General features: G+C 36.6%; 3 protein-coding genes across 7 annotated transcripts in view; 2 read left to right on the top strand and 1 right to left on the bottom strand.

Moving 5' to 3' along the window:
* The first annotated feature begins 460 nt into the window (after positions 1-460).
* LOC111503527 (venom acid phosphatase Acph-1) lies at positions 461-4,612 on the top strand. 2 transcript variants are annotated; one of them, XM_023157856.2, is made up of 6 exons: positions 461-672; positions 2,115-2,219; positions 2,399-2,638; positions 3,504-3,816; positions 3,995-4,212; positions 4,284-4,612. In XM_023157856.2, exons 1-6 carry the CDS (start codon positions 583-585, stop codon positions 4,437-4,439), a joined length of 1,122 nt encoding a protein of 373 aa, XP_023013624.2. In that variant the 5' UTR covers positions 461-582; the 3' UTR covers positions 4,440-4,612. The 2 variants fall into 2 exon arrangements, with proteins under 2 accessions (XP_023013624.2, XP_074033682.1); XM_074177581.1 differs by lacking the exon at positions 461-672 and adding an exon at positions 1,857-1,996.
* Positions 4,613-5,921: 1,309 nt separating this feature from the next.
* The window catches only part of Csgalnact (Chondroitin sulfate N-acetylgalactosaminyltransferase), a 337,563-nt gene continuing 316,663 nt past the window's right edge, over positions 5,922-26,821 (top strand). Inside the window, exons 1-2 of one of the 2 annotated variants that reach the window (XM_074177577.1) lie at positions 5,922-6,144; positions 6,202-6,307. Coding sequence is in view for 1 of the 2 variants with exons in the window: in XM_074177576.1 (XP_074033677.1) it covers positions 25,342-25,344 (3 nt within the window). In the remaining variant the exon portion in view is untranslated. Of the gene's footprint in view, positions 6,145-6,201; positions 6,308-25,231; positions 25,345-26,821 lie in introns of those variants that run through there. The other variant, XM_074177576.1, reaches the window with a different exon arrangement.
* On the bottom strand, positions 6,339-26,077 carry LOC111503543 (uncharacterized). Of its 3 annotated transcripts, none has more exons than XM_023157881.2 (10): positions 25,914-26,077; positions 25,519-25,829; positions 25,026-25,295; positions 19,157-19,305; positions 13,740-14,079; positions 10,754-10,914; positions 10,444-10,695; positions 8,413-8,649; positions 6,801-7,200; positions 6,339-6,633 (listed from the first exon to the last, which is right to left on the bottom strand). In XM_023157881.2, the coding sequence occupies exons 2-10, from the start codon at positions 25,799-25,801 to the stop codon at positions 6,398-6,400; spliced, it is 2,328 nt and encodes a 775-aa protein (XP_023013649.2). In that variant the 5' UTR covers positions 25,802-25,829; positions 25,914-26,077; the 3' UTR covers positions 6,339-6,397. The 3 variants fall into 3 exon arrangements, with proteins under 3 accessions (XP_023013649.2, XP_023013650.2, XP_023013651.2); XM_023157882.2 differs by having other exon boundaries at positions 25,618-25,829; XM_023157883.2 differs by lacking the exons at positions 25,026-25,295; positions 25,519-25,829; positions 25,914-26,077 and adding an exon at positions 20,801-20,957.

Below are 26,821 nucleotides of genomic sequence, written 5' to 3'. Positions count from 1 at the left end.
CTCCATTCAGATGACGATCATTTTGATTCAGGAGTGAAGTGATTGTCGCATATCGACGCAAAAATTCCGGTTTGTCATGTTCAAACAGGACCAAATACTGCTCAAGAACCATCGAGAAGTTCTCGTTTTTGGTAGCCCGCGAAATTCAAACATTCACCCTATTTTTTGAACAAACCTCGTATTGAATAATATTATGCCAATATTCAAGTGATTCCTTGAATGTCGATGTTTTATGTTTTGGAATAGTTAATATATATCTATTTCGTGTTGCATAGTCATGAACAATTGATTCATCTCTTAGATTGGGTACATAAAATTTCACATGAAGCAGAGCTTTATATATACCTATTCGAACATTTGTCAACCATGAAACGTGGTCTATCACATTGATGGAATAATTTCCAACAAACGTAAAAAGGAAATTCTCGGAGACGCGTCTGATTTGTATCTTCCGTAATTGAAAGGTCGTTGATAAGTTGAACGGGTCGCAAGTCATAACGAGATAAAATATCGCATACCAGGTATTGTTGAAGTTCAGCTACATCCGCGGAGACTACAGTGTTTCGGCGAGTTTTCAACGAGATGGAACGAATTATTTTCATTATACTTTTGGCTTGGTGTATAGGGGTTTCTAGGCAGTCTGATAGTGACACTGTTGAATTAGTACATGTGGTAAGCATATAAATACTGATAAAGCCAAATACTTTGTCAAGAAACTACTAAAAAGCAGATCTGTATTCGGAATTTACTAGAAAAGGGCCTCTAGATATCTAATATATTCTAATCTATTCAAATATTTTAAAACTACAGGACATTGTTGATTCTTTCAGCTTCTGTATCGACCTCTCAAAAAATAATTGGAAAGGATCTTCTTTCAATTCTGATTTGTGAAAAAGGGAGGCAGCTAAAAATAATTTTGTTTTGAATTGCCGAAATGGTGTAAATTTTATCATTATTAATTAGTTTTATAATATTAATATATATGAGATTCGATTACCAAAATAAAAGATAAAAATACTTCTGTAAGAAATTGTATGTTGTGAAATATTTCGTAATCCAAAAAGAAATTATTCTCTTTGAACAAGTTTGATGATTTTTCTTGGACCTTCATGGATAGTTGAAGGGTAACGTTCAAAGAATATTTCCCCCAAAAATAATGACATACTCAATATACAATTTCAAAGAAAACATCTAAGCAGTCAAAATTTCAGATAGGATTGCACCAGAGCATCATTTTTATCGACGCGCGTCGTTGGCGTCATCAGGGGATGAACTATGATCAGTATGGTAGATTATGAAGTATACTCGGCATTCACAACTTCAAATTTTTTATGGGAACAGTACTGTGTTGGAAATATGTATGTGATGACAGTTTTCAAACTGTAGTAAATGTCAAAACACCATAATTTTTGCAATCGTACTACGGAGAGTTAACTGCACATTTCCATTAGGTAAATATAGCTAGTCAAAGTTAACAAATTAGTTCAAGTTGTCAAACCGACAAGTCTGATATTTGATCATGGGAAAAATCCGTAGGATTGATGACTTTCTAATTTGAATAATGAAAAAATATTTTCCAATTCCATTAGACTTTCCACAGAAATCATGTTGGTTACTCGAAATGAAAGTCTTCCTAATTGTAAAACTTCTATGAAAACGCCATCTATAGGATAGACAGAAGACCCAATCCAGAAGATAAACTGATGGCTGAGTTCCATTCAGCAATGATATCAACCCAGAATTCTCACAATTTGTGCTGTTTATTTTGATTGTCATCTTGGTTTAGAAATTCATATTCACCTCTTCCTTTAACACCTATCGAATTGTCCGATGTTTCAGGGTTCATTATTTCAAATTCTTTATTGGTGCTAAGACACAAGAGTGTTTACAAATGTCATTTCAAGTTGTACATAAAACAATTACAAAAGTAATAAGTACAAAAAAACTTGGAAAAGAAGATAAAGTCGCAAATTAGAAGTCTGACAGTTAAAATTAGGTCAAAATTTGGTCAGTGGTGCTAGGCTAAACCACTCCTAAACGGTAACACAAATAGTTTTCATATTACATTAGCTTCAATTGATTTATTTGGAAATAAATCTTGAGTTTGTTATTAGATTTTCAGGCACGGCGCTAGAACACCAGCCGCCATTGACCTCTATCCCAATGATCCTTATAAATTGGATGCTTTTCTGCCTATGGGCTACGGAGAACTAACAAATGTAAGTAGCAAAGTATACCTACAAAAACAGTCTGAAATTGAAGACACCTTTCAAAAATTGTATTGGTTCGAAAAAAAAACACACCTTCTCAACACGTTTTATTGTCAACTTTTCAATTTCACCTTATTTCTTTCTATCCAATGAAATGAATCCTTTCGTTATTTTTAACGCTATTTCAGGAGGGTAAAAAACAGGAATACAAACTAGGCAAGATGTTGAGAAAGAGGTACAATACCCTACTGGGTGAAATATTCTACACCGACATGATTCGTCCTCTCAGTACGGATTATTCCAGAACGAAAATGTCAGCTCAATTACTCTTAGCCGGACTATTTCCTCCTGCTCCTTCTCAAATGTGGGATGAGGATCTGCCTTGGTTACCTGTTCCTGTTGAGTACGAAAAGTACGATGAAGATTACGTAAGTTGAATCGGTTAATACCCTTGTTAGGTGTTATTTTGTTAAGTGTTCTCAAATGATAACTGGTTTCATTTAGTTTCATAATATTGAATCTCGATTGGCTACTTTGAAATGAAAATATCACTGAGTGGTGATATGATGACATTTACACTGAAATTAGGACAATCGCATAGGTGAAAACTACCTCTATTTATATTTTAAACAATTTTTTTGTCCATACTTTTTTCAAATTCGAGTGAAACTGATGGCCTTAATGTCACTAACTTTCATGAACTTGGCAACATTGTAAAACCTATTGCTTGATTTAATCTTCTTCTTGTATTCTTATTGTTTTGACTGTTCGTGCGACATTGCCAACTTGCTTAAGGTCGATTTGATGTTTAGTTCGGAAATTGAAAAGCATTTCATATTCCACAACGAAGATTTCATACTTGAAATTTTGGTTGAAGAGATTTGATTGAGTAGGACTCATTGAATAGGTATGTCCTATATTCAATCGTGCACTTTTTTCTGCTTTACTTGCAAAAAGTATATATATTTTGAAACGAGGATAAGGGGGGTAAGTCCCAATGGCAGTGGCATCACAACCATTTTTTGAAACAACTTCGAATTTCCTCTGATGAATGGTCCATTTTCTTATGGATGTAACAAATAATATTGGTTTCCTAATTTTTTTTTTTAGTGTAAGTTCTATTGGTCGATACCTCCTAAAAATCCATAACAAATTTATTGTGAGTTTTTGCTTGAATACAAAACCTTTTGATTATTCATAGACAATAAAAAAAGCTTTCAGACCTCAAAAATATCAACTTGTTCTTTTTCTTTTTGTTTCTCTAGCCCAACTCACTTTTCTTTCATTCAACAGCTGTTGATAAGGCCAAACAAATACTGCACTAAATATGGTAGAGAATACAAAGACGTTCTTCAGTCTAACGACTCAATTTCGTTTCTGAAGCAACATCATGATTCTTTGGAATATATCAGCAAACATGCCGGCAAGGAATATAAAACGGTTGAAGATGTATTTGGAATCTTCCACACTTTAAACGCTGAGTACACAATGAATTTGACGTTGCCAGAATGGACAAAGAGAATTTTTCCTGGAGTAGTGACGGAGTTTGCCATCAAAAGAGGCGAACTCGAGAATTTCACACCTTCTATGAGAAAACTTAACGGAGGTAAGATGTTCTTTTTATATCATTCTCCTATATTGAGCTTCTTCAATCACCTTCAGCTGATGATAAAAAACTTGATAAATCCCTTGTCAGTGTGATTAGTACCTTTGGCCAAATAGCCTAGAGTGCCAAAGCCATCGACTGAAGTAAGAAGAAGTTATCAAATCTACTTCTTTTGTAGGACGAGTTCTTCAGCAGGTTGTGAAACACATGGTCGCCAAATCCAAGAACATCTTGGAGCCTTCACGACGAAAAATGTACCTCTATTCTGGTCATGACTACAATGTTGTCAATATACTAAAAGTACTTAACTTATTTGAGCCACATTTTCCAAACTACAGTTCGTCTGTGGTGATCGAATTACACCATTTTCCAGATAAAAATGACTACGCTGTCAAGGTAATAGGTATAAACACGCTGTTGCTCCAAATATATAGGTATATAGATAATTTTATGAATTGATGTTGTAGATTCTTCATTCTAAATCAGCCGGGGAAGACTATGAAGAAAAACAATTAAACGGATGCGAAGTAATGTGTCCCTTGGAGACATTCTTGAATATTACTCAGAAGTTAGTTCCTGCTAACTATACGATTGAATGTGAATCATCTTTTACCCTAGATTGACGAAGAAAGTGCATATACTCCGGATGAATGAATTAAATGAATTATTTATTAGTTAATGTGTTGCTTGTAGTGCTTTTGTTTGTATCTTTTCTGTATCAAATCATCATCGAATTCGAATTAGGTAGTTATTAAGTGTAATTTATGATTTCTAAATAGTATGTTTTCTCTGATGATCAACTTCTTTTCCTATACTTTTCCAAAAACTAATGGAATATGTATAACTAATAGCTGACGCGGCGAACTTCATACTGTTATGGAATTGATAAATGGTATGTCAATTAGCAGAGTTATATTCTCTGTTTCATAGTGTGTTTGTGACGCACGAAGTCGACTAGATAGAGTACTTTGTCACCAAACTAACAAGACCTGTGTTGTACGGTCATTCTCATGCTTAGTAGTAGATTTTATGTTATGAAAACAGCAGAAGATGTTACGAAAATAGTCGAAGATATATTTTATAGATACATAATATATTCATGGTAATTTCCACTATTTACGGTCATTCATTAATCATCTATCTATCTATAGAAAGTGAGCTGAGTCATCTTGCCCAAAACTTGAAGATGTTTTTTGGAAATATGCCTATTCCTTTAGTCAAAAATCAAAAGAATGGCATGTTCGATTCTCAGTTTACCTATATTTGCCTTTGATGCAATAATCGCACACGCAATTTAAACAAATTCAATTGACAAATAACACTGCCTGGATTCAGCCGATATGGACAGGCTGTTCACGAGAAAGTGCTCAATTACAAAAAGGAAACCTGGAATTGACGGCTCTCTACGTTGGTGTCCAGGCCGGATGACAACGTATTTGACGTCAGTGCCATAAAATTACTAATGGTATAAATGTGAACAATTAAATGAAAATGGTGAAATGAAAAATGAAGAAGGAGCATAGTATTATGTAAAGCAAGATAATTGTGCTCTCCGAAAAAAGTTGCACTGAAAGGAAGATGGAACCATCAGTCAAAGGAACATGCAAGCAAATATTCCTTACAAATATATTCAAACAAGACTCAACCTCCAACGGAAACAAGAAACTCTTTGAAAGGTTCGAAATAGATGAACATTTCAATCTAGCAGAACACTATTATAACATTCATGCAGACATTGTTCACTGTGGTTCTGGCGTTGAATTTGGTCATTATTACGCCTTGGTCAAAGACGAAACGGACTGGTTTAAGTTTGACGATAGTCGTGTTGCGAAGTGTTCTGGCGATGCATTGGATTTATTGGAGCCTCTGGAGACACCCTACATTTTGTTTTATAAGAGAGGGGACATTGGCAGATCAAGATCTTCAAATGATGTGGTGCTGCAGGTTTTTCCTGCAGCTAAAAAAGCAAATGCGCCACTGGAATCAACGAAGTCGCCCCGGAGCGCCAATTAATTTTTATTGTTGTTTCTATTTCATTTTCATGTTGTTTTAATCACAGAATTAAATATTAATAATGAACTTGAAATATTTATTTTATTCTGGTTGTTAGCCATGACATATACCAGGTATCAATGCAAAGTTGCTGTTTTCTTCAGACAATAGTTATTCTTACCCAAACCATAATATTCTGTGATTCTTACCCAAATCAAGATATTCTGTGATTCCGTGCTACTTTTAATGGATAAAAATTGGGTTTGAAAATTATGAAATTCGAATTGTGTATGAAAACTATAACAAATAATGGCAAAATTCAAAGTAATGAAGAAGGTAATTAGTTTAGGATACTTTTTGCTATTAATTTAAAAACTCTCATCTTCTGTACAGAATGGACTTGTTAGAAACAAATCTTGATCATGACATGAAGGAATAAATTGGAAAGAAGGTGAAATCTCTCCCTGCCTGCTATTCGCATTCATCAAATGGTAATCAAGTAAGTCAATATTCAATAACACTCCACCAAAAAAAAAGAAACGAAAATAATTTTATTAATAAAAATATATACATATATATAACAAAAACCCTACGCGGGTAACAGATCAAAATCGTCAGAAACGTGAACCATCGGCACGTGTGTCTCATCGATCTTGGGAGTGGACTTGCGGTCGCAGAGGCTTAGCTCCTTCATCTTCCACTCCCAGTCCATTTTCTGCACGGCGTGCAGAGACTCTGCCTCGTTGTGGTGCCTCAGCAGCATGTGCTCCTTGATCTTCTCCCACTTGTCGTCAACATCCTGCAGCCAGCTCAAAAAGAGGCGACCTACGAGAAACAACCGTTCAATACGTTACTACTTGCTTTCAAGTTAAGTGAACAGAAATGAGTGAACTCTAAATTAACCACGCTTTTCTTTTATGTCACGCCTGTTTTAAATTCACATTCGTCAGAAGAAAGACCAAAAATCTTCAAAACCTTCGCTTGAAACTGACCGTTATATCGCGACCGCGCATTCCTGTCCTTCTCCTCCTGTTCGGGTGTGATGAGATTGTACACCTCCTCGTCCCTCAGGATGGTGCAGACTGAAAAAGGCAGCGCCTGGTTAGCCAGAGCTCGAGCAGCCCTGCCGTGCACCCTCAGGATCTCCTGCTCCACGGACAGTACGAGCTTTTCCTTTTCTATGACGTGCTGCGTCCTCAGCCTGTACCTCTCCTTTTCCTGTTCGGTGAAGAGATCTTTGAGTTGCGTGGGCAGGCTTTGGGGGTGGGTTACGTTGGGGGTGGTGGGAGCGGTGCCGGCCAGGACGTACGTGCAGCGGTTCATCAGGTAATCTTTGAAACCTTGAGGCGGCTTCGGTTGAACGGGAAACAGTCCCCTGCGTCTTTTGGCAATCTGATGAAAGAATTATTTATTTTAAATTTTTTAAATACAATACAATGAATTTCACATTTCAAAAATCACCCAAAATCAACAGTAATCAGGTAGTCTCCAGTCATCCATACTAACTCATCATAAATCAACGAAATCAATAAATCGAATTGTACTTTACGTATCTACTCTACTTAGTGTTGCAACACTCGAACAGCAACCTCAGTAAACTTTTTTCTCTCTTTACTTCCATTCTGAAAATGTAATACTCCGCCTAAGATTTTCATTTAAATTGATTTACATTTGGACCAAAATATTTGTATCTAGTAACTGAAAATAATAAATAACGTTAATTATTGTGTCGAAAATATTTTCCAGGTTTTTTCGACAATGGCCTGCCTGGCGTTTCGTCTACTACTGCGTCTACCCTAACGTTTCATCTACTACAGCGGTAGACACAGTAGTAGATGAAACATCAGACAGACTACCATAAAAAATCACGGCAGTAGTCTACTAGTGTGTCTACCGCAGCAGTATACAAAACGCCAGTAGGTAAACTACTACGGTAGACGCAGTAATATACTACAGTAGCCTACTACTGCGTATACTGCAGACGAAGACGAAACATCAGGAAGTAGACTACTGTGGTAGTCGCAGTAACTGACTACTGCGGTAGACACAGTAGAAGACGAAACTTAAGACAGACCACGGTCAAATAACGCGATAGTAGACCATTGCGGTAGATGCATTAGTAGACTACTGCGGTAGGCGCAGTAGCAGATCACTGCGGTAGACACAGTACCAGACGAAACGTCAGACAATCCGCGGCAAAAAAACACTGCAGTAGCCTATTACTGCGTATACCGCAGTAGAAACAGTAGTAGACAATCCGCGGCAAAAAACAAGACAGTAGCCTACTACTGCGTATACCTCAGTAGAAGACGAAACATTAGCAGGTAGACTACTACGGTAGACACAGTAGCAGACGAAACGTCAGACAATCCACGGCAAAAAACACGGCAGTATCCTATTACTGCGTATGCCGCAGTAGCAGACTACTACAGTAGTGACACAGTAGTAGACGAAACGTCAGGCATAAAAACCTGAAGACCACAACCAAAAAAAATAGCTTCGAAACAGTCATCTCCGGCCGTGAAAGTTTACTTTGATTATTATTATCTACTCAGCTCAACAATAAAGAACAAATTTCGTTATTGATCTCGACTCAGTACTCACCTGCTTTCTAATATTCAAATACAGCTGGTAGCAATTGGTGATGGGCTGTTCGTGCGGATGTACCTGTGCTTCGGCGGGCGTCTCCTGCGTCTCTACGGGCGGCACCGCTTGATCCTTATTCTGCTTCATCTTCCTTTTGCGGGGATGTAGCTCGACGGGAGCTGGTGCAGCTGCAGTGGTTGTCGAAGCTGTTGACGACGTGGACGCCTCCGTCTCGTTGCTCGTTTGAACCTTAGCCTAAAATATAATTACGGTTTAGTTTCGTCTAATAATAATATTTATTCGTATTAGCATACAGCAGCTATCTGTAGATGGATATACACACCGTGCTACGCTATACAGGCGTCACAATACTGTTTGAACAAGTTCCATGTCTTCCTTCTATAGTAAGTTGAATCATAATGACTATTGCTACCTGACAAATGCTAAATCAGTTACCTAAACTATTTACCTTTCTAGGAACAACTTATAGAATTGGAGAATAATGAATACAATTTTTACCTGTGTCATCATTTAACCTTGTTTTGATCACTGAGCAATATTCTGGAATTTTCATATCTATTGATTTCTAAATATTCCAAAATTTGAGTTTTGAACCTTCCTCTTCTAAATGCAATACGTCATAAATGTGCCCCTCTGGTTTGCAAATGTTGAATTGGTCTTCTCATTAAAAAAACTATTTTTTTATTCTTTTGGAAAAAGTTATTCCGGTTTGTCCAATATAAAATTTTGGATGACAACCACAAAAGTACATATCAGAACTGCTTATAGCAATGCTTTCGCTTCTCAACGAAGGTGATAAAAAATATAACTCCCCATATATCTGGGATTATAGCAGATATAATCAATTTTTTAGTTGAAAAGGCGTCATTTCTTTCTGACTTGAAGATAGGAATTGCAAGTTCAACTTTCAAGAAAGGTAATCAACTGTCTCGAAAATTTTCGCCCCATACCAGTACAGTGTGTAATATGTAAACTAATAAAAAATGTAAATATACGCAAATGCTTTCCTTTCTCTCAAAATATAATGTCATAACAGGACACCAAAATGGTTTTCTGCCAGGAAAATCAACAGAGAGTGCAACTATTATGATGTGGAGGCTGGTGTACCTCAAGGATCGATTCTTGGACCGCTAATTTTTCTACTATATGTTAATGATCAGCACAAAAAACCAAATTCTATATGCTGATGGTACCACTTTGGCAACTGAAGCAGGAACGTCTGAAGAGTTCATTGCAAAAATAAATATCTGAGAATAGTAGAATCTCAGTAAATGACCGTGAAGTCTTTTTTGCAAAATCCACCAAATTTCTAGGCGGGATGGAACAGCAATGCCAATCAAATTTGCAAGAAAGAACACGCTTTTAAAGAACATCGAACTAAAAAGTTAAAACATTATTTTTTTTTTTAAATAAGCTTTAAACAATAACGATCGAAAAATACTAGTATTATTGTGAAAAAAGCGACGGGCGCCTGATATACAAAAATATGGCACAAAGCGTCCACGCTTTTAAAACTTTTTTCTGTACTGAATCACGGGTAACTGTAAATATTTAAATATTTCATTTGTAGAACAAAATTTCGCTAACACTTATAATTCTCAAAATATGTTTTTTATTTTGATTTTCTTTTGAAAACATCAAGGAGGTTACTTATAGCGGCATCTGCTCGCGAATAGCTCAGGGAAAAATCGATAGTTAAGTACAGCGCCATCCGCCCGCAAACAGTTCAAGCAAAAATCGATAGTTACGTACAGCGCCATCTGCCCGCGAATAGATCAAGCAATAATGCCGATAATTCTGTCAATACAGATCAGGAGCTTGAGAGTTACAAACAAACATACATACATACAAACATACAGGCGAAACCAATATAAAGCGTGTAAAAATGAACACTAACTTTATTATTTGAACAGACACCCTATTTTTGACGTGCATTAGTTCAAAATGTTGACCGTTTCAACTTGAAAATTAAATTCCCGATTCTGCTCTATCAATGTGTATATCAAAATATAAATAATAATGAAGTACCTCTTCCGGAGCACCGCCAGTACCGCCATCTTTCTTCTCTTCGCCTTTTGTAGTCGAAGTCGTTTGTTCTGCGCTTGTGCTGGCCGCCTGCGAACAATCCTTTTCATTGTTCGAATCGGAACTGTTCGAGGTGGTGACAACATACGGCAGCGCAGGATGTGCCCTCTGAGAATTACTCTTGCCGTTTCGCCCTGCACCCGTGTCTTGTTCGCTGCTGGTGGTTTGCGGGATGACTATTTTCAGAGGAGGTACCTACACAAACGAAGAATTTCATGATGTTATGTTTTAGACTCTGCATTTGTAGACTTACCTTTAAATCCGTTTTTCCATCCTCGACTTCGGCGTCTGAAATTGCGGGTTTGGGACTGGAACAAGGGCTCTTTTTGTCTCCGATGCCTTTGACTGAACTTAAAAGTCCCGATTTGTTTTGACCTGACGCCGACTGTTTGCTGTTTTGTCCTTTGTTCTGTCCTACAGTACAATATAAATTTTAAACAACTGAAGCGAAACCTTGGCTTCTCTTTATAAACATAAGCAATGCTTTTTCAACACGAAATTCTTTTCTATCCATCTTCAAACTATCCTATAACAATTTTCAATTGAAGGTGATTTATTAGCAACGTCGCATTTGAAGTGACCAACCTCCTTACCAACCTCTTACTAACTCTGCAGAGGCGTACAAAAATAATATTTTTATTTATTTAAACACATAGGTAATTACGTAAAAATTGTTATAATGGATGGCGCTAACTGGTCAATGATAAAACTGATTACATTTTCTTATTATGCTTAATACAGTACTTCAAAAAAAAAACAGAAAAATTTACAAAATAATTATCATGTTCCTTTTACATAGAAAGAGAACTACAAAGCAAAGAAATAATTATCTATGTTATGCTTACGAAGTTTCAGAATCCATTGACTTGTCCGAAGAGTAATCCCCAGTCACACTCAAATCTATTGTTATTTGGTCGAAAACAGTGTCTACCACCCCGTCCAATCTCTACATTTTCTCTTCTTCCTTGATCACATGGGCTACAGCATTAGCCCAATCTTCTTTCCGTTCCATTGCGAGTTCTAATAAACGTTGGACATCAGAAATTTTATGTCACGTTTTCACGAGCTACGTAACCCTTAATTTGAGCCCAGATTAATTCTATCGGGTTAAACTCGCAATGGTAAGGAGGAAGTCTCAAAATGGTGATGCTCCACCACATGCTGCAATATCTGTCACCATGCTGTTTAACGACACTCATAAGCTCGGCCTTAACCATGTCATCGGAAAATGGAATTCCTTTTTGTCCTAACCAACTCTGCATGTCTGCTTTTTTGGTGGTCATAGTTGGCAGCTGTTCCACTAATTGGCTGTGATAAAAAGCGTTATCATTTACTATTACCGAATTTGGCTCGACTCGTGCAAGAAGGGATTCAAACCATTCTTCAAAGCGTTGGGCGTCCATGTCTTCGTGATAATCCCCCGTTTTTTTGGATGAAAAAATTAGTGCACTATCGCCTAAAAAGCCACTCTCGCTACCTATATGGGCGACAATTAGTCGTTGCTCTTTACCCGTTGGTCCGCGTAACCCTGTTGATAAACCATCCCCAAATGCTTGACGATAACTAGTTACAGTAGTATCTTGCTAGATCTCAGATACATTCACCCACGTTTCGTCCAGATAATAAATCTTTTTGTGAGCAGAACGCATTTCTCTAATAGAGCGAAGATATCTCCGTCGCCATGAGACTATATCTTCTCTTTCTATTAAGACAGATTTACGGGATCGTTTGGCATATATAAATTTCAAATCTTCTTTTATTATTTTCGTTAACTTCTCATTTTTGGAATGACATCATTATCTATTACCTTTGTCCTAGTGGATTCAAGGGTTGGCGCTTTATTCTCAAAAAAGAAAGAATGAATGGTTTAGCGTACAAAATTTTTCTGGTACTCGTCCAATTCAATTTTTTTTCTACCACGACAATGTACTTTTGGATCTTGCACAATCCCAGTCACTTTTTTTTCACGTAATGCGTTCAATTGTCGACACGGATATTCCCGTTAAAAATTAACACTGGGCTACAGCTTCCACTGTACGGAGTGTATTTTTTAAATTTTTGTACACTCTACAGACAATCTGTTTTTCTTCTAACGACATAAACTTCCGCTTTCTTTGTACATTACTTGGACCTGCTACGGCATCCAAGCACTTGGGGCAAGTGTCTTAAGGCGAAACATTGGTGTATACCAGTGAGGGTGACAGTGTTCCATGTAAGTGCAATTTATTACCATTCATTTAAAGTAGAACTCATGTGAATGATATCTGATTTTATTCCACAACCAATGTTTGAAATACAAACGGAGTAGAGAAAAGTATCTTCTGTATAATTCAGTGTTCATATAGAAGTATTTGTTTCGAAGGAATTTTTTTCTTTCGTGTAATTCAATGTTTGTTTATATGAAAGTAGCTGTTTCAGGAGAACTTTCTTTCAGTTTGTGTCTGAAAGTTACTTCTTTGCATGATTTACACATCCATGTATAGAGTTACTTATTTTGAAATTGATTACTTCCTTCCTTTCCTTGGAAGATTCCCTCGTCCTTGTTTTTTGTATCAAGATGGAGTAGTAGAAAGCCAAAAACTTTCTTTCCCAAAAAATAATAAAATATATTTAATAAATACAAAACAAAGTCACCTTCACAAGAAACAGAACACACTATGCCTATGCAGATAAGGACGCTCAATAATGAAGAAACCGAATGACTAGTTATGGCATTTTAAGGACGCAAATATAAGAGAACAGTTTACCGATTTTTCAAAGTATTTACCGAACTGGTTCACCTATTCGCTCGTACACCCTATCGATATGCAGAAGCTATCTTGTTACGGGGGGCAAACTTTATGAAATCATCCTAATTTTCAATTATTTACAATGGCGATGCATAGACAATAAAAATGACCCTGGTAAGAATTTAGTTCTAACATTTAACATTGTTGCTGTTAGCTCTCAGTTTAATTTGTATATAAGTTATCTTCAATTGAAAATTGTTATACTATAACAAAAGTTGTTTCACTCAAAACGTTCTATTCCACAAATTAATACTCCGACAGCTGTGAAATTTGTTCACGCGTCTTTCGAAGGTTAGTATTATCTAATAATCATATGGATTCAATACCAGTAGCGCCATCTGTGTGTTAGCATACGAACTTTTCAGCGCGTCATAACATTCATGTTTTCACTTTTACATTTCATATCTGTGTCATGCCCAGTCTGACAAAACTCTACAAATGAAAACTCACCAGCATTCCTCAAAACGGCCGACTTCCCCTCTTTCGTATTATCCTCCTTACGTTTCTTCCGGCGTGTTTCATCATCGGCTCCGGCAGCACTACCGGGCGCGGCTCCGGTCTCCTCGAGCGGGTCGGTCGCCTCCGAGTATCCCCTCTTGACGGCGGTCGTCGGAACGGCGACGTCATCGTTGGTAGGCTGCGACGCAGACGCCGATAGACTGAGCGGATCGGAAACGTCCAAATCGCTCGCCGACGCGTCCGTCTGAATGCCGGCGCCGCCTTTGAGGTCGTCCGAAAAGGAATCGCCAGCGTCTTTCACGGATTTGAATTCGTATACATCATCGGTGGCCTAATTAGATAATTATTAAATTCAATTCTCCATCATAACTACTGAGCGTTTCAGAATGGATGCTGATCCTTAATCGAAGCTTTTAAGAAGAAAAGGTCAAACAAACCTATTTTCTCTTAATTTTTGTGCTACAAGAGGTTAAATCCTAAAAAAGTTGTTTTTTCATCACAACTTCAAGAACTTCTCATACTGATCCTAATAGTAAAACGTTATGACTGCTCATTATGAATGCTAAACGCTAATAGAGTGCCCAAACAAAATTTTGTGGTTTCGTTATGATTTGCCACAGCTAGGATAGGAAGGTTTATAGTACTTTACCGGGCTCACTCTATTTTTGTATCACAAACAATAGTATATTATGCAACGATCATGTAATGATGGTTATTAAAACACGAGCATTAACCGGGATACGAAACGAGCCGAAGGCGAGTTTTGTATGGTATATGCGAGTGTATTAATAACCATTACATGACAGTTGCATACGCTATTTTTTCTAAACCCGATAAATAATGAAAAACTATAAATATTATATTTGTATTGAACACATTTACAGTAATTAACTCATATTTTTTTAAAAAAACACAAACTTAATGGTATTATCATGGATATATGAAAACTATAAAGATTCTAATTATATTTATATTGAATATTACAACTGTAATTAATCTGATCTTTTAAAAATATTGGAGTCGATGGTATTCCTTCTATATCGCTGTTTTCAGACATTTTGATAATATAGGTAGGTAATATGAAAGTTGATTTTGACAAATAAAGCAATTAGTTACTTAGGTTAGAATCTAGGACAAATAAAGGAACATGATTCTTGATTGAAAAATTATGGGTTTCTATTGGTTGATAATCTGTATCGTTATGAAAAATCTGTATCATAATGGATATCATTATGAAACGGATTATGGTCATATAAGTGTATTGTTAGAGTACGGGTGTAGAAAAAAGATTTCATGAGCGTTCAGGTGGTTTTTAATAAAAACATACTTGTTGAAACTGATCACTACAATATAATTATTGCTATAATTTTAAATTAAGAAATTAATGAAAAATGAGAAACCTTCCCTTGTTTTATAAGTGTATTTATAAGTGAAACATTACTGCAGTTCCGTACTACAAGGAAATTTCCAAACGAATGCAATAAACTGAAATAATTAACAACTTTAACCCTTATATACAGTGCGGTCCATATGTATGGATTAAATTCATTTTTAGCGTTATTATGTACTATGTGAAAAGAACCTGAAACAGGTCGATTTTTATTCTTAGATTGACAATTTACAGTATGAAAATATTATCCCCCCTCCAGCACCCCTTCTGAATTATAACCACCCCCTCGAAAATTTCAAAAAGCAAAGGGGGTCGTGTGGCACCTTATTGGAAAGGGATTTTAGTCCTCTGTTCAGCAATATACAGTTTTTTAAGTTTGATGCAATCATAACTGAGAAAATTAATTTTTACAATTAAATTAAATGTTCAAAATGACCACCATTATTCACTTCTTGACAATAACCTGATCTCCCTGTAACACGCTCCTTACTAACCTTGAATCCTGGAAAAAATCTTTGATGATACTAAAATATTAAACAAAAAGCCAAATAAACAATTGATATGAATCTAGTAGGCTGCTGTCATATAGGTATGTAAAGTTATTAAAAGATGTCAGTATAATATTTGTGGGCATATTAAATTTAATTATGGCTCATTAGTCCGAGATTCAATGAATAGACATTTTAATTATGATTGGTTGTGGTAATAAAACAAGAACTCAAAAGGAGGTTTGTGAAATGTTTAATAATAAATACCCTGGTCAACACGTGTCGCAGGCTACATTTAGCAAAATTGAAAAAAAGTTTCGTGAAACTGGACATGTAAAAAATATTGGAAAACCAGGTAGAAATGTTCAATTTACTGTTGAAAAAAAGTTAGATCTACTTCTAGAGATTGAGGAAAATCCACATAAGACAACTCGAGAACTTGCCGCCGACAATGATGTAAGTAAATCATATATTTTGAGAGTTTTGCATAAAGAAAAATACCACCCTTACAAAGTTCAGTTGGTTCAGGAGTTAAATGAAGATGATCCTGATAGAAGGCAAGAATTCTGTGAATTGATGATGGACAGAATGAACGCAGATTTGCAGTTCATAAACAAAATAGTGTTTTCTGATGAAGCGACGTTTCATTTAAACGGAACAGTTAACAGATAGAACTGTAGATATTGGAGCAGAGAAAATCCTCACTGGATGTGTGCGACTCACACTCAATATCCTAAAAAAGTTCACGTTTGGGCTGGTATCATTAACAATAACATTATTGGCCCTTATTTTTTTGAGGGCACTGTTAATGGTTTAGTGCCTACATTACAAATACATTTTCCTGATGTTAATCATCCAAATGAGATAGATCGAACTATTTACTACCAACTTGACGAAGCTCCACCGCATTTTGCACGTACAGTTAGAAATATTTAAACGAGGTTTTTCCCAACAGGTGGATTGGAAGACGTGGAACGATCGAATGGCCGACTAGACCCCCCGATTTGACTCCTCTCGATTACTTCTTATGGGGTTACTTAAAATCTAAAGTATATTTTAATAGGCAAAACAATATTGCTGATTTAAAAGTTAGGATAACGGAAGAAATTAACAAAATAACCCCGAGGTCATACAAAATGTTGTACTTGAATTCCAAAATCGCCTCGGTTATTGTCAGGAAGTTGATGGTGGTCATTTTGAACATTTAATTCAACTGTAAAGTACATTGAAAAATACATTTTAAATATTATGTGGGCATTATTAGCTTCATTCTACGTAAAGTTTTGTGATACCTAGAGACATTATCAAAATTTCACATCCTAAAAATCAATTTTCTCAGTTATGATTGCACCAAACTCAAAAAACTATATTGCTGAACAGAGGCCTAAAATCCCTTTCCAACAAGGTGCCACACGACCAACCCCCTTTGCTATTTAAAATTTTCTAAGGGGTGCTTATAATTCAGAAGGGGTGCTGGAGGGGAATAATATTTTCATACTGTAAATTGTCAATTTAAGAATAAAAATTGACCTGTTTCAGGTTTTTTGCACATAGTACATAATAATGCTAAAAATCAATTTAGTACATACATATGGGCCGCACGGTATATCTATACATCACTGAGCTGAATAACTTTATTACCTGAATGTTGTTTACCTGTGACAATGTTGATAGGCTAATCCGAAAATCAGCGAGTCGACCAGGTCGATTTGGTTATTTAGTAGGTTACATCAGCAATGCTTATGCATTGGGGTGGAAGCACTAACTTGGAATGCATTTTCATTATGCAAAAACGAATAATAAAGAATATGCTTAACATGAACTTAACAGACTCCTGCCGCGGAATTTTTAAAAGTAATAAATTACTTACTTTATATGGGATCTATATTTATGTTTGTGTTATTTTCGTTTATGACAACAAAGAAAAATTCATTATTCATAAAAACATTCACGAGTACTATACTAGGAACAATTCGAACCTCGTTCTTCCTAAACATAGATTGAGAAATACAGAAAGAGGTCTACGCTATATGGCCATCAAACTATACAATCATTTACCACTGACAATCAGAGAAGAAGGTAGACAGCATACTTTCAAAATTCTAGTTTTACGATTTGTTGTGTAACACGGAACTGTATTCGATGCAAGAATTTTTTATGGCAACTTCATGACTATTGCAGAAAACAGAAGAAAGATATTAGTATTAGCCATCAACATTTTTATAATCCTAACAAATATAGACATGATATATGCGAGTGTATATTTACATTTTCATTATATTTTGATATCTATATATTTTAGACTAATGCGTTTATATCTGTGACACTTATCTTATTTTTTGTTCTCTTTTTTTTTTTTTTTTTCGAAATTGAATTATACTAAAATGTACTCCCACGAATGTATAAACCTGTGGTAATCTTTTGATATCTTTTGTTGTATTTTAGTTATATATTTATACCATACTGACTTAAGTTTTAATATGTTCAATTTGAAAACTTCAATAAAATCTCTTTATCTATCTATGAGTTTCCAAGGATTCTAAATAATTGAGTTTCCAACCCTTGCTTGCATAATGCAAAATTCCCTTATCGTTTAAGTTCGGCAACTTGTGGTTACATTCCAAGGAATGGTTTGAAAATGTCAAATCATTTTTGCCTAGTCTGAAAAATCATTAATGTTTAACATAGCGTTTTGTGAAATTTCGGCCACATTGTCCCACACTCCGGACACTTGAGCTTATAATCTCCAGATTTATCCATGTTGTCCACTTTATCTTTTGGCATCAAACAGGAAATTAGGTAGCCTGGCACCTGGCCTGAATGCCATTTTCATATTGTTTAAAAAATCCTGCAATTGTCTCTGGGTTTTTACCAAAATATGAAGTTACAAATTTTGGTAAAAGAACACAGACAATTTTGGTAAAAGGACAGAAACAATCGCGGGATTTTTCAGAAAAAACAATGTGGAAGTGGCCAGTAATATTTAGTACCCCAATGATTGGTGCTAACTTTTTCCAAATTACATCAATCTGGATATAAAAAAAAACTGAAAATTAGCGGACCTTCCAATTTTGTTGTGTCCTAATAATGATTTTGAATTTGCTGTCTGACAGAGCTTTTTATAAAAAAATTAAAGTGGATTTGTGTGTGTATACTGAGCCAAACAACTATTTGTTTGAGGGTAGCTTCCATTTATTAGTATATTTATTAGTTATTATATTATTAACGGGGGCGACAGCTGATTAACGAACGAATTAAACAGGTTTTTTAAAGAAAGCTGAAATTTCGAAATGGATTTTATGTAAATGAGAAAGGGTAAAGGTCCCAATATAGATCCCTGCGGTACTCCGGAAACAATGTTCATTAATGAACTTCATAGACTTTCAGTCTGCGGTCACGGTAATCTTTGACATTTCTATTCGTCCCAGAATTGTTCAGAGTGAAAAATTTTCATTTCAAAATCTTGTAAAGGTACAATTTCTGTTATTTCGTCACCGCAGTAAACCAGTGTACTATTATTTTATACTAACCGTTAAAGACGAACTACTTTTGGCGTCCATCGCAGAGTCCTTCTGTTGTTTTGAACCACTAGAGGAAGGGGGGGTGGGGCAGTCGCCGATCGAAATTTTTTTGTCATCCCTCGACGCTCTAGCTTGCGGTCGGTTGATCGGCGTGTTTTCTGCAAAATTTAACGTTACTCAAATGCTTGAGGGTTATTACAATTATTACTATATATAATATTTTGCGAAACTTCGGTAAATTAGTAAAACTGATTTTCTTTCAAACCGAATTGATTTCCAAATAAAAAAAAGTGATTCCTAAAAAGCTTCATCCTCTTCTTAGTGACTGATGATACTTCTGTTGCTGGAGAAACGCAGAATCAGCAAAACACTTACTTCTATGGCTCTCGCCAACAAAGTAAACATGTCTTTTTGAACAAACCTCGTATCATACATGTAGATATCAGTCTTTACCAATTCCTGATGATGCTAACTTGGTAAAAGTGTTTACTTTAAAGCCAATTTAGTATTTTGAAAGTTTGCAATCGAGAAAAAATTATTTTGCAAATTTGCACTAGAATGAAAAATCTTCGGTCGGATTTATTTGTACTTTTCAGGGGTTGTTCTCCAAAACAAAATTTAATGGAGATTTGATTGACAAAACTCAGTCCGTTGTAATTGCAACAGAGGTCTGATATTTTTTCAAGTTTCAGTTCTGATTTATCTTTTTTTGGTGCTTTGTACTTGGTTATGTTATAGTTAGTTTTTGAATTATTGTTTTTCCCTGCTATAAACATTGTATGTTCTTGAGAAAGTTAATAATCATCATTATTATCATTACATAGGTAGTCTTGAATTATCTGCAATAATACAACAATCAAAAAATCAGCAACAGTCATGAGCCCGCTCATTACCTGAATCTCAAAATTGGAATATGCGAGTAAAAAATTAATGAAAACAATAATCTCCGTAGAGGTGAGATGATAATTTTTGAACTTTGGAATGCGATATCTCGATACCTGATTAAATCAAGATACAATTACAAAGAATATTGGACGGGTTTTGAAACGACGAGTTGTACAATCCTGTTTTAAAGCATCTTTCCCTTTTTGTATCTGATACAGAGCGGGGGGGAGTTGTTGAGGGCACAAAACTTCAAAACTGATCGAAAGAAAAAGCACCCTCGTCGTTTCTAATCTCCGTTCCACCTAGTCGAGTCTCAGATATGTCATGTTCGCGAAGGAACGTCATTTGTATATTCGGTAGACCGGAAAAGTAACTCCTCCCAGCGAAATTAAAGCAATTTCTTAATATCTCCACACGGTTTAATTTTATTCTGAATCAAGACTGGATATGACTGGAGTAACTCGAACACTTCGCATCATCTTTCTGGAAATCGCTTATCGACAAATCCGGCGGCACTCATCTTTCAAGAGAGAAAAAAAGAAAAAACAAATAACAAAATACACTCATCGATCATAATAACACTCAAATGCAACATACCTCTGCGTCAAAAATCGTGTAGCAATGAATCTAACGCATAAAAATACCACTTTTGTGTCGGGACGATCGCAACAGCGAAATGGATGATAACCCAACAAAAGGCGGCCATGAAACGAAATGTCGAATCGTGGCCGCCTAGACTAGCCGAAATGTGGACATTATCTGACATACCTTTATGTAGATTCGATGCCCGACGCTGCATCTGGCCGCCTGCTTGATTGAAACACTTGCCGTGCCGTCGTCACTTCGAGCAGACTCGGACTGCTTGTTCGGAGACGAGAACAGAATGGGGCGGCGTTGCCAATGTTGGCACGCGTTATTTCTCCATTACGGTCGTGAATGAATGCGAAAGTTACAAGCAACAAGCGATAGTGACCACAGGCACATGCTACAGAAAATTAGCATGTTCCTCTAGACACTTGCGTCTAACTCAACTTTAGTAATGTTTGATAGCTCTATCTCTGATCTGGTCTTTGATGCAGTGTTAAATTTTACATTTTTTGTGTTCCTCCATAACGTAGACATGAAAAATAACATGTTTTTTTTCGTCGTTCATCATTGTCAGTGCCACAGAATAAATACCTCAATACGTAAGATTCAAATCAATCACATCTTCAATTTCATTGGTTAGTTACCGGAAACGACATATTTATTTTCCCGAAATCTCATCACTCATTTCTTATCTCTTGTGCTCTATCATTTGGTTCCGTGTTGGACCATTAAATACACGCAACGAATTTTTATTATCTCAGAAACTTAACCTGTTACTTTGTATCCCGTCACTGCCTTAATTAACGATATTCTGCTATCGAAAAAATTTATCAAATAATTTGCATTAACTTTTGTTAACAAAATGAAATTAAGTACTCAAAAACACTTGAAATGGTTAACAGTGGCGTACTGCGGTGGTTGGGAAAGTGAAGAAAATTCTTATGGTTTTGTAAAAGAAAATGTCATCTCTTTACTATCTCAGAGTTGCTGTAAGTACAACTGAGTCCAGTTGTACTTACTGTTGCTGAGTTCGTGGCTCAGCCACGAGCTGGCCCTATGCCTCAGTCACATTGTCTGCAGCTAAGGTCTCCAATAATTCGTTTTGTTCAGAGGTCGTAATCACCTTCAAAGATGAAAACCAAGCTGTGTGTATGGTTATACCTAATGCCAATCCGTTGTTAAGACCTACAGTCGTAGGTTCACATGGGAGGTCCTTCTATGGTTTTTTCACCTAAACTTGAGCATGTTATATGCACCTCTCTGGAAGATTTTAAATTATCATTCTGACTCCCACCCTGGAGTATGTATTTGTCGAGTTGTTTCCGGACTTGGTCAGCATATGGCGCAGTGGACATCCTACTGAATCAACTACAGATAACTTATGACTAGTTGGACTTAATTTTGTTTGTTCGGGATACACAGTCGTTTCACGCCGTCTGAAATGACCTTCCCAGTATTGACGAGGAATAAGTACTCCGAAACCGGTCTATTGGTGGTCGTCCCTACCAAATGAAAATCAAATTAATTTCTGCTTTCCATATATATGAAGTTACTTGCGAATGATGGTTTTACTTCAGCTTTCTGCACGGCATTAGCTGGGTTAGTTGTTGTTTTTCCGTCGGGTATCTGCCACACGTAACTACAGAATCGTAGGTTCACATGAAAGGCAAGGATATGGTGTACTTATGGACAAGGTACGATTAGCTGTTTTTCCAGTTTTCAATCCGTGTTCGAGATAATAGCGTCTTCCAAGATCACACAGAAACAGCATAAAACCCGAGATACACGAGTCATAACAACCATATTATCATATATTGAAGAAACGACAGACAAAATCAGCAGAATTTTCTGCCAACACAATATAGCAACATTATTAGTACCAGAACTTACATTATTAGTACCATGTCAAGACTGACAAGACTCACATCGGTCAGACCAACAAGCGAATCAACATACGCAAAGTAGAACACAAATTTGCAGTGAAAGAAAAAATCACCACGTCTTCTCCCTTCCAACATCAATTTCAACAACACAAAAACACTAGCAAGCAACGAAAACTTCTATTCTCGAACAATCAGAGACTTTACCGAAATTGAAAAAAGACATAGTAGTATGAATAAGAGAGATGACACGCAAAGATTGCTAGCAAGATGGAGATCCGTCTTATCACTTCACAAAAGCAAACACAACCCTAGAAGCAAAACTTTGCACATGATAATTCAGGTATAATAACAAAGGTAGGCGAGACAGCACAGGTAATCGGGTCAAAACAGGCAGTTGAGCAAACACAGGTAGTGGCAGCAACCCAGATCAATGGTAACATCCATCCTTATGAACTGAGACACAGAATTCAAATAAATCAGTCTACTTCTAAACTACAGACATCACCACCAGATAATTGCAAATGAGACTTTGCCGAAACGTTGTGAAAATAATTCTCGTGAGGATCAAAAACACAAGAACACTGAGCAAAAAAAACAGTTCATCATACTTTCCGAAAATCGCGACAATTTCAACAAACTGGCAACATCGGCATCAAGAATCCGACTGGAGCCCGAGAGGATACCTGGAAAAGTACGCTAGTAGTAGGACGTCATACGAACTGAATGTTACCAGGCAATATAGACTTCCACTTGACGTACAACACCGACCACTATACTTTTCCGATTCCTACTTTGCCAATCTTTATCAGGATCCAGTAGCCGGCCGCGCGACGTTGCCGTTCATTTTCCGTAGCGACGGGAGTAGTCAATTAGTGATACAAGAGATGTGACCAGGGCCGGATCTAAGCGAATTTCCGCTTCAATAGTTTATTTCATGATATAATTTTCCAATTTTTCATTTATCTTTTGGGATATTTTGAGCAGATCAAACCAGAAAAGACCATATAGAAAAACAAAAAAGAAAAAAACTGGAAACTCGAAAATGTGAACTCAAAAATAAATATTTTTGTGAATTATCCCCTGAAAAAAAAAACAGCGGCCGCCGCTGGCCTTTGTCAATCGATTGTGACTTGACTAAAGTCCCGGTCAACTTGACTTGCGTTTCTCGATCGTTCTAGGTGTCGCGTCGCTTTAAGAGACTTCTCTATCGGCTTCCAGATACTTATATTACCATATATAAACACTACCAACTGGCAGATCGGGAAAAATCTCGAAGCGACGCGACACCTAGAACGACCGAGAAACACAAATCGAGTTGAGCACGACCTTGGCCATGTCACAATCGATTGGCGAAGACCAGCGGCGGCTGGCGTTATTTTGTCGGGGTTTAATTTAGAACAGTATCAAACTATCGGCAATGTCTCGTTGGGGTATAATTTGCTGAAAGTTATTATTTTGATTATGATTTTTTCTAACCAAACGTCGTACAAAAATGGCGTAGAAAAAATTTCAATTGCACTAATTGCAAAGTTTATAAATTCCTGTACAGCTTTTATAAAATCATTTTCTGAAAAGTGGCCACTAATTGCGAAGTTCCTAAATTCGTGTACGGCTTTTATGAAATAATTTTCGGAAAAGTGGCCACTAATTGCGAAGTTTATAAATTCCTTCACGGCTTTTATAAAATCATTTTCGGAAAAGTGGATACTAATTGCGAAGTTCACAAATTTTTGCACGGCTTTTATAAAACCACTTTCAGAAAAGTGGCCACTAATTACGAAGTCCATAATTGCTGTACAGCTTTTATAAAATCATTTACTGAAAAGTGGACACTATTTGCGAAGTTCACACATTTTTGCACGGCTTTTATAAAACCACTTTCAGAAAAGTGGCCACTAATTACGAAGTCCATAATTGCTGTACAGCTTTTATAAAATCATTTACTGAAAAGTGGACACTATTTGCAAAGTTCACAAATTCTTGCACGGCTTTTATAAAAAATCACTTTCAGAAAAGTGGCCACTAATTGCGAATTTCATAATTGCTGTACAGCTTTTATAAAATCATTTACTGAAAAGTGGACACTAATTGCGAAGTTCACAAATTCTTGCATGGCTTTTATAAAATCACTTTCGGAAAAGTGGCCACGAATTGCGAAGTTCTTTTATAAAATCAGCGTTTTATTTCAAAAGTGTAATTTTTAGTGTCATGCTGTATACATTGGAGAAGTTAAAATAATAACCAAAGTTGGGCATAATTTGATGAAAGTTCTTATTATGATTCTTTCTAACCAAATGCCGCACAAAAAATGCAGTAATATGTCAGTATGGATCATATGAGGATCATCTATTTTATATATTTTTTTGCCCAAGGTTTCATCACCTGCATACAATTTAGTTTCTATGTCTGACGAGTTCATCACGTGAGGCAGGTCGTTTATATAGATTAGAAACAAACACAGAATATAGGCCACAGAAACGTGACCCCTCAACATCAGTGCTACCTTCTGTCGTAGTACTCACCAGGTAGAGGCAAATTGGTGTTGAGAAGATAAGGCTTGATAACCGGCGGGGCTACATCCAGGGGAGTTTTTCCTTTGGAGTTTTTAGCATGGATGTCTGCACCACGTTCAACTAGAAGCTTAACGAGTCTGAAGTGACCGTTTATCACAGCATCGTGAAGGGGTGAATCATTATCTAGTCCTCTCGCATTTACGTTGGCGCCTGACTGTACCAATCTCAGGGCTACCTCGTACCAACCGTGGTTGCAAGCTTCGTGCAAAGGAGTCCAACCTTGAATAGAATACTAGCGTTTTACATCCCTGATTTAACACATGAGATGGTGAGTGCACTTAGTTTCTGAATTACAGCACTTAAATGATGCTAATATCAAAATTGAAAGGTCTATCAACTAACACGGTCAATTATTTATTATATTTTATCCCCCAAAATAGTCATTGTGGACCTAGTTACCCACATCACCTACAGTTAATGAGAAATTAGTCAATAGAATTACCAGCGAAATCAGCAGCATTCGGATCGGCACGATGTGCCAACAATTTACAGACTTGCTCTACATCCCCCTTAATAGCTGCTAAATGCAATGGAGTTTCACCTCTTTCGTTGCGCTCTCTGGACCGCGAAGTGCTCGAACTGGGGCTCCTCGAACCTGCTTCGTTGATGCCGCTGGAAGAAGTCATCTGCATCAATAACGCCATTTGTTGCCTCTCGGACATGGGGGTCACCGCGGCGCTCCTGCTTCCGCTGCCGGAGCCCTTAGGCCGCACTGGTGCCGGCATCTTTTGTTCATCAAAGTCCCTTCTCGACCTGAAAAGCCCGACTTTCAGATAGTTGTTTACATAACCTAGTTGGATGGTATTTTGATTCCTAGTTTGGAGTCATTTACATTACCTTGTTGGAAATGAATAAGTAGTTGAAAGTATGCCAAATGATTATGCTGAAGTCGGTACGAGTGGATGAAAATTGAACAAAAACACTGATATTTCAATTCTAGTTAGGACTTTTTGCCAAGCGTTAAAAAGCTATCACCATGACACCACAGCAACATCGGTGTTGCCAGTGGCGTCTAGGAACAGCCTTTGACTTACGGCGGGCGAGCTGATTGAAGTACAGTGATTGTGTCTAGAACAAAAGAGCAGAAAAAGATGCACTGAACCGCTTTTTGAATCGCTTTAATTTTATACAACAGCTGGATTTAGTTATTACCGTTTACCTCTTTCGATACTTTAACCGCTGAATAACTTTAGAAAATAACATTTCGTAGTATTTATTAAAATAACGGTAAGTTACTCATTGTATTAGCACTGAATTTTCAATATTCAAATTGGAGTGGACAATGAATATGATGAATTTTCATCTGTCGCAAACTCAATGGTCTATGCTACATACTTGATAAGTAGAATTTGGAACCTCTGACGTGGAATGAATCTAATGAAAACACTTTTTCCCCTATCAGAACAAAAATGCTTCAGTCATGACTTAGTCATCTCCTGGTGATGCTAAGTTGGTTACAAAACGCGCGTCAATAGACGCGTTAGATCCATACTGCATAGTAAAAACGTTTGTTGAACTTCCACTATTTCTGGAATGATGGAGCGCTTTTCATGATGAATTATTTTCTTCAAAACCTCAATTTTTTCAGGTTGAATAAAATGAAACTCCACTTCCCAAAAGGAGACAATGACAATAGTCCAACAGTAATCAATATGCTCATTGAACAAGTGATCCTGATCACGTATATCTAATTCATCGATTTGGATCGAGTTATTTTGTAAATGGACGTGCATAATGGAAGGTGC

Source organism: Leptinotarsa decemlineata, unplaced genomic scaffold, assembly GCF_025532065.1.
Source record: "Leptinotarsa decemlineata unplaced genomic scaffold, Ldec_3_MD MMD2_tig00002974_RagTag_RagTag, whole genome shotgun sequence".
Taxonomy (NCBI): Eukaryota; Metazoa; Arthropoda; class Insecta; order Coleoptera; family Chrysomelidae; genus Leptinotarsa; species Leptinotarsa decemlineata.
Note: the sequence above shows the minus strand (reverse complement) of the source record. Positions and strands in the feature narration are given on the sequence as shown.

Bases quoted from the DNA above. Each gene is read 5' to 3' on its own strand.
- LOC111503543 (XM_023157881.2), bottom strand. From the start codon at position 25,801: ATGCCGGCACCAGTGCGGCCTAAGGGCTCCGGCAGCGGAAGCAGGAGC. The intron at 19,306-25,025 runs GTGAGTACTACG...TAAATTTTGCAG, and splicing joins CACCAATTTGCCTCTACCTG to AAAACACGCCGATCAACCGA. The intron at 7,201-8,412 runs GTGAGTACTGAG...TTCTTTCATCAG, and splicing joins ATTTGAATATTAGAAAGCAG to ATTGCCAAAAGACGCAGGGG.
- LOC111503527 (XM_023157856.2), top strand. From the start codon at position 583: ATGGAACGAATTATTTTCATTATACTTTTGGCTTGGTGTATAGGGGTT. The intron at 2,220-2,398 runs GTAAGTAGCAAA...ACGCTATTTCAG, and splicing joins GCTACGGAGAACTAACAAAT to GAGGGTAAAAAACAGGAATA. The intron at 2,639-3,503 runs GTAAGTTGAATC...TTCATTCAACAG, and splicing joins AAAAGTACGATGAAGATTAC to CTGTTGATAAGGCCAAACAA.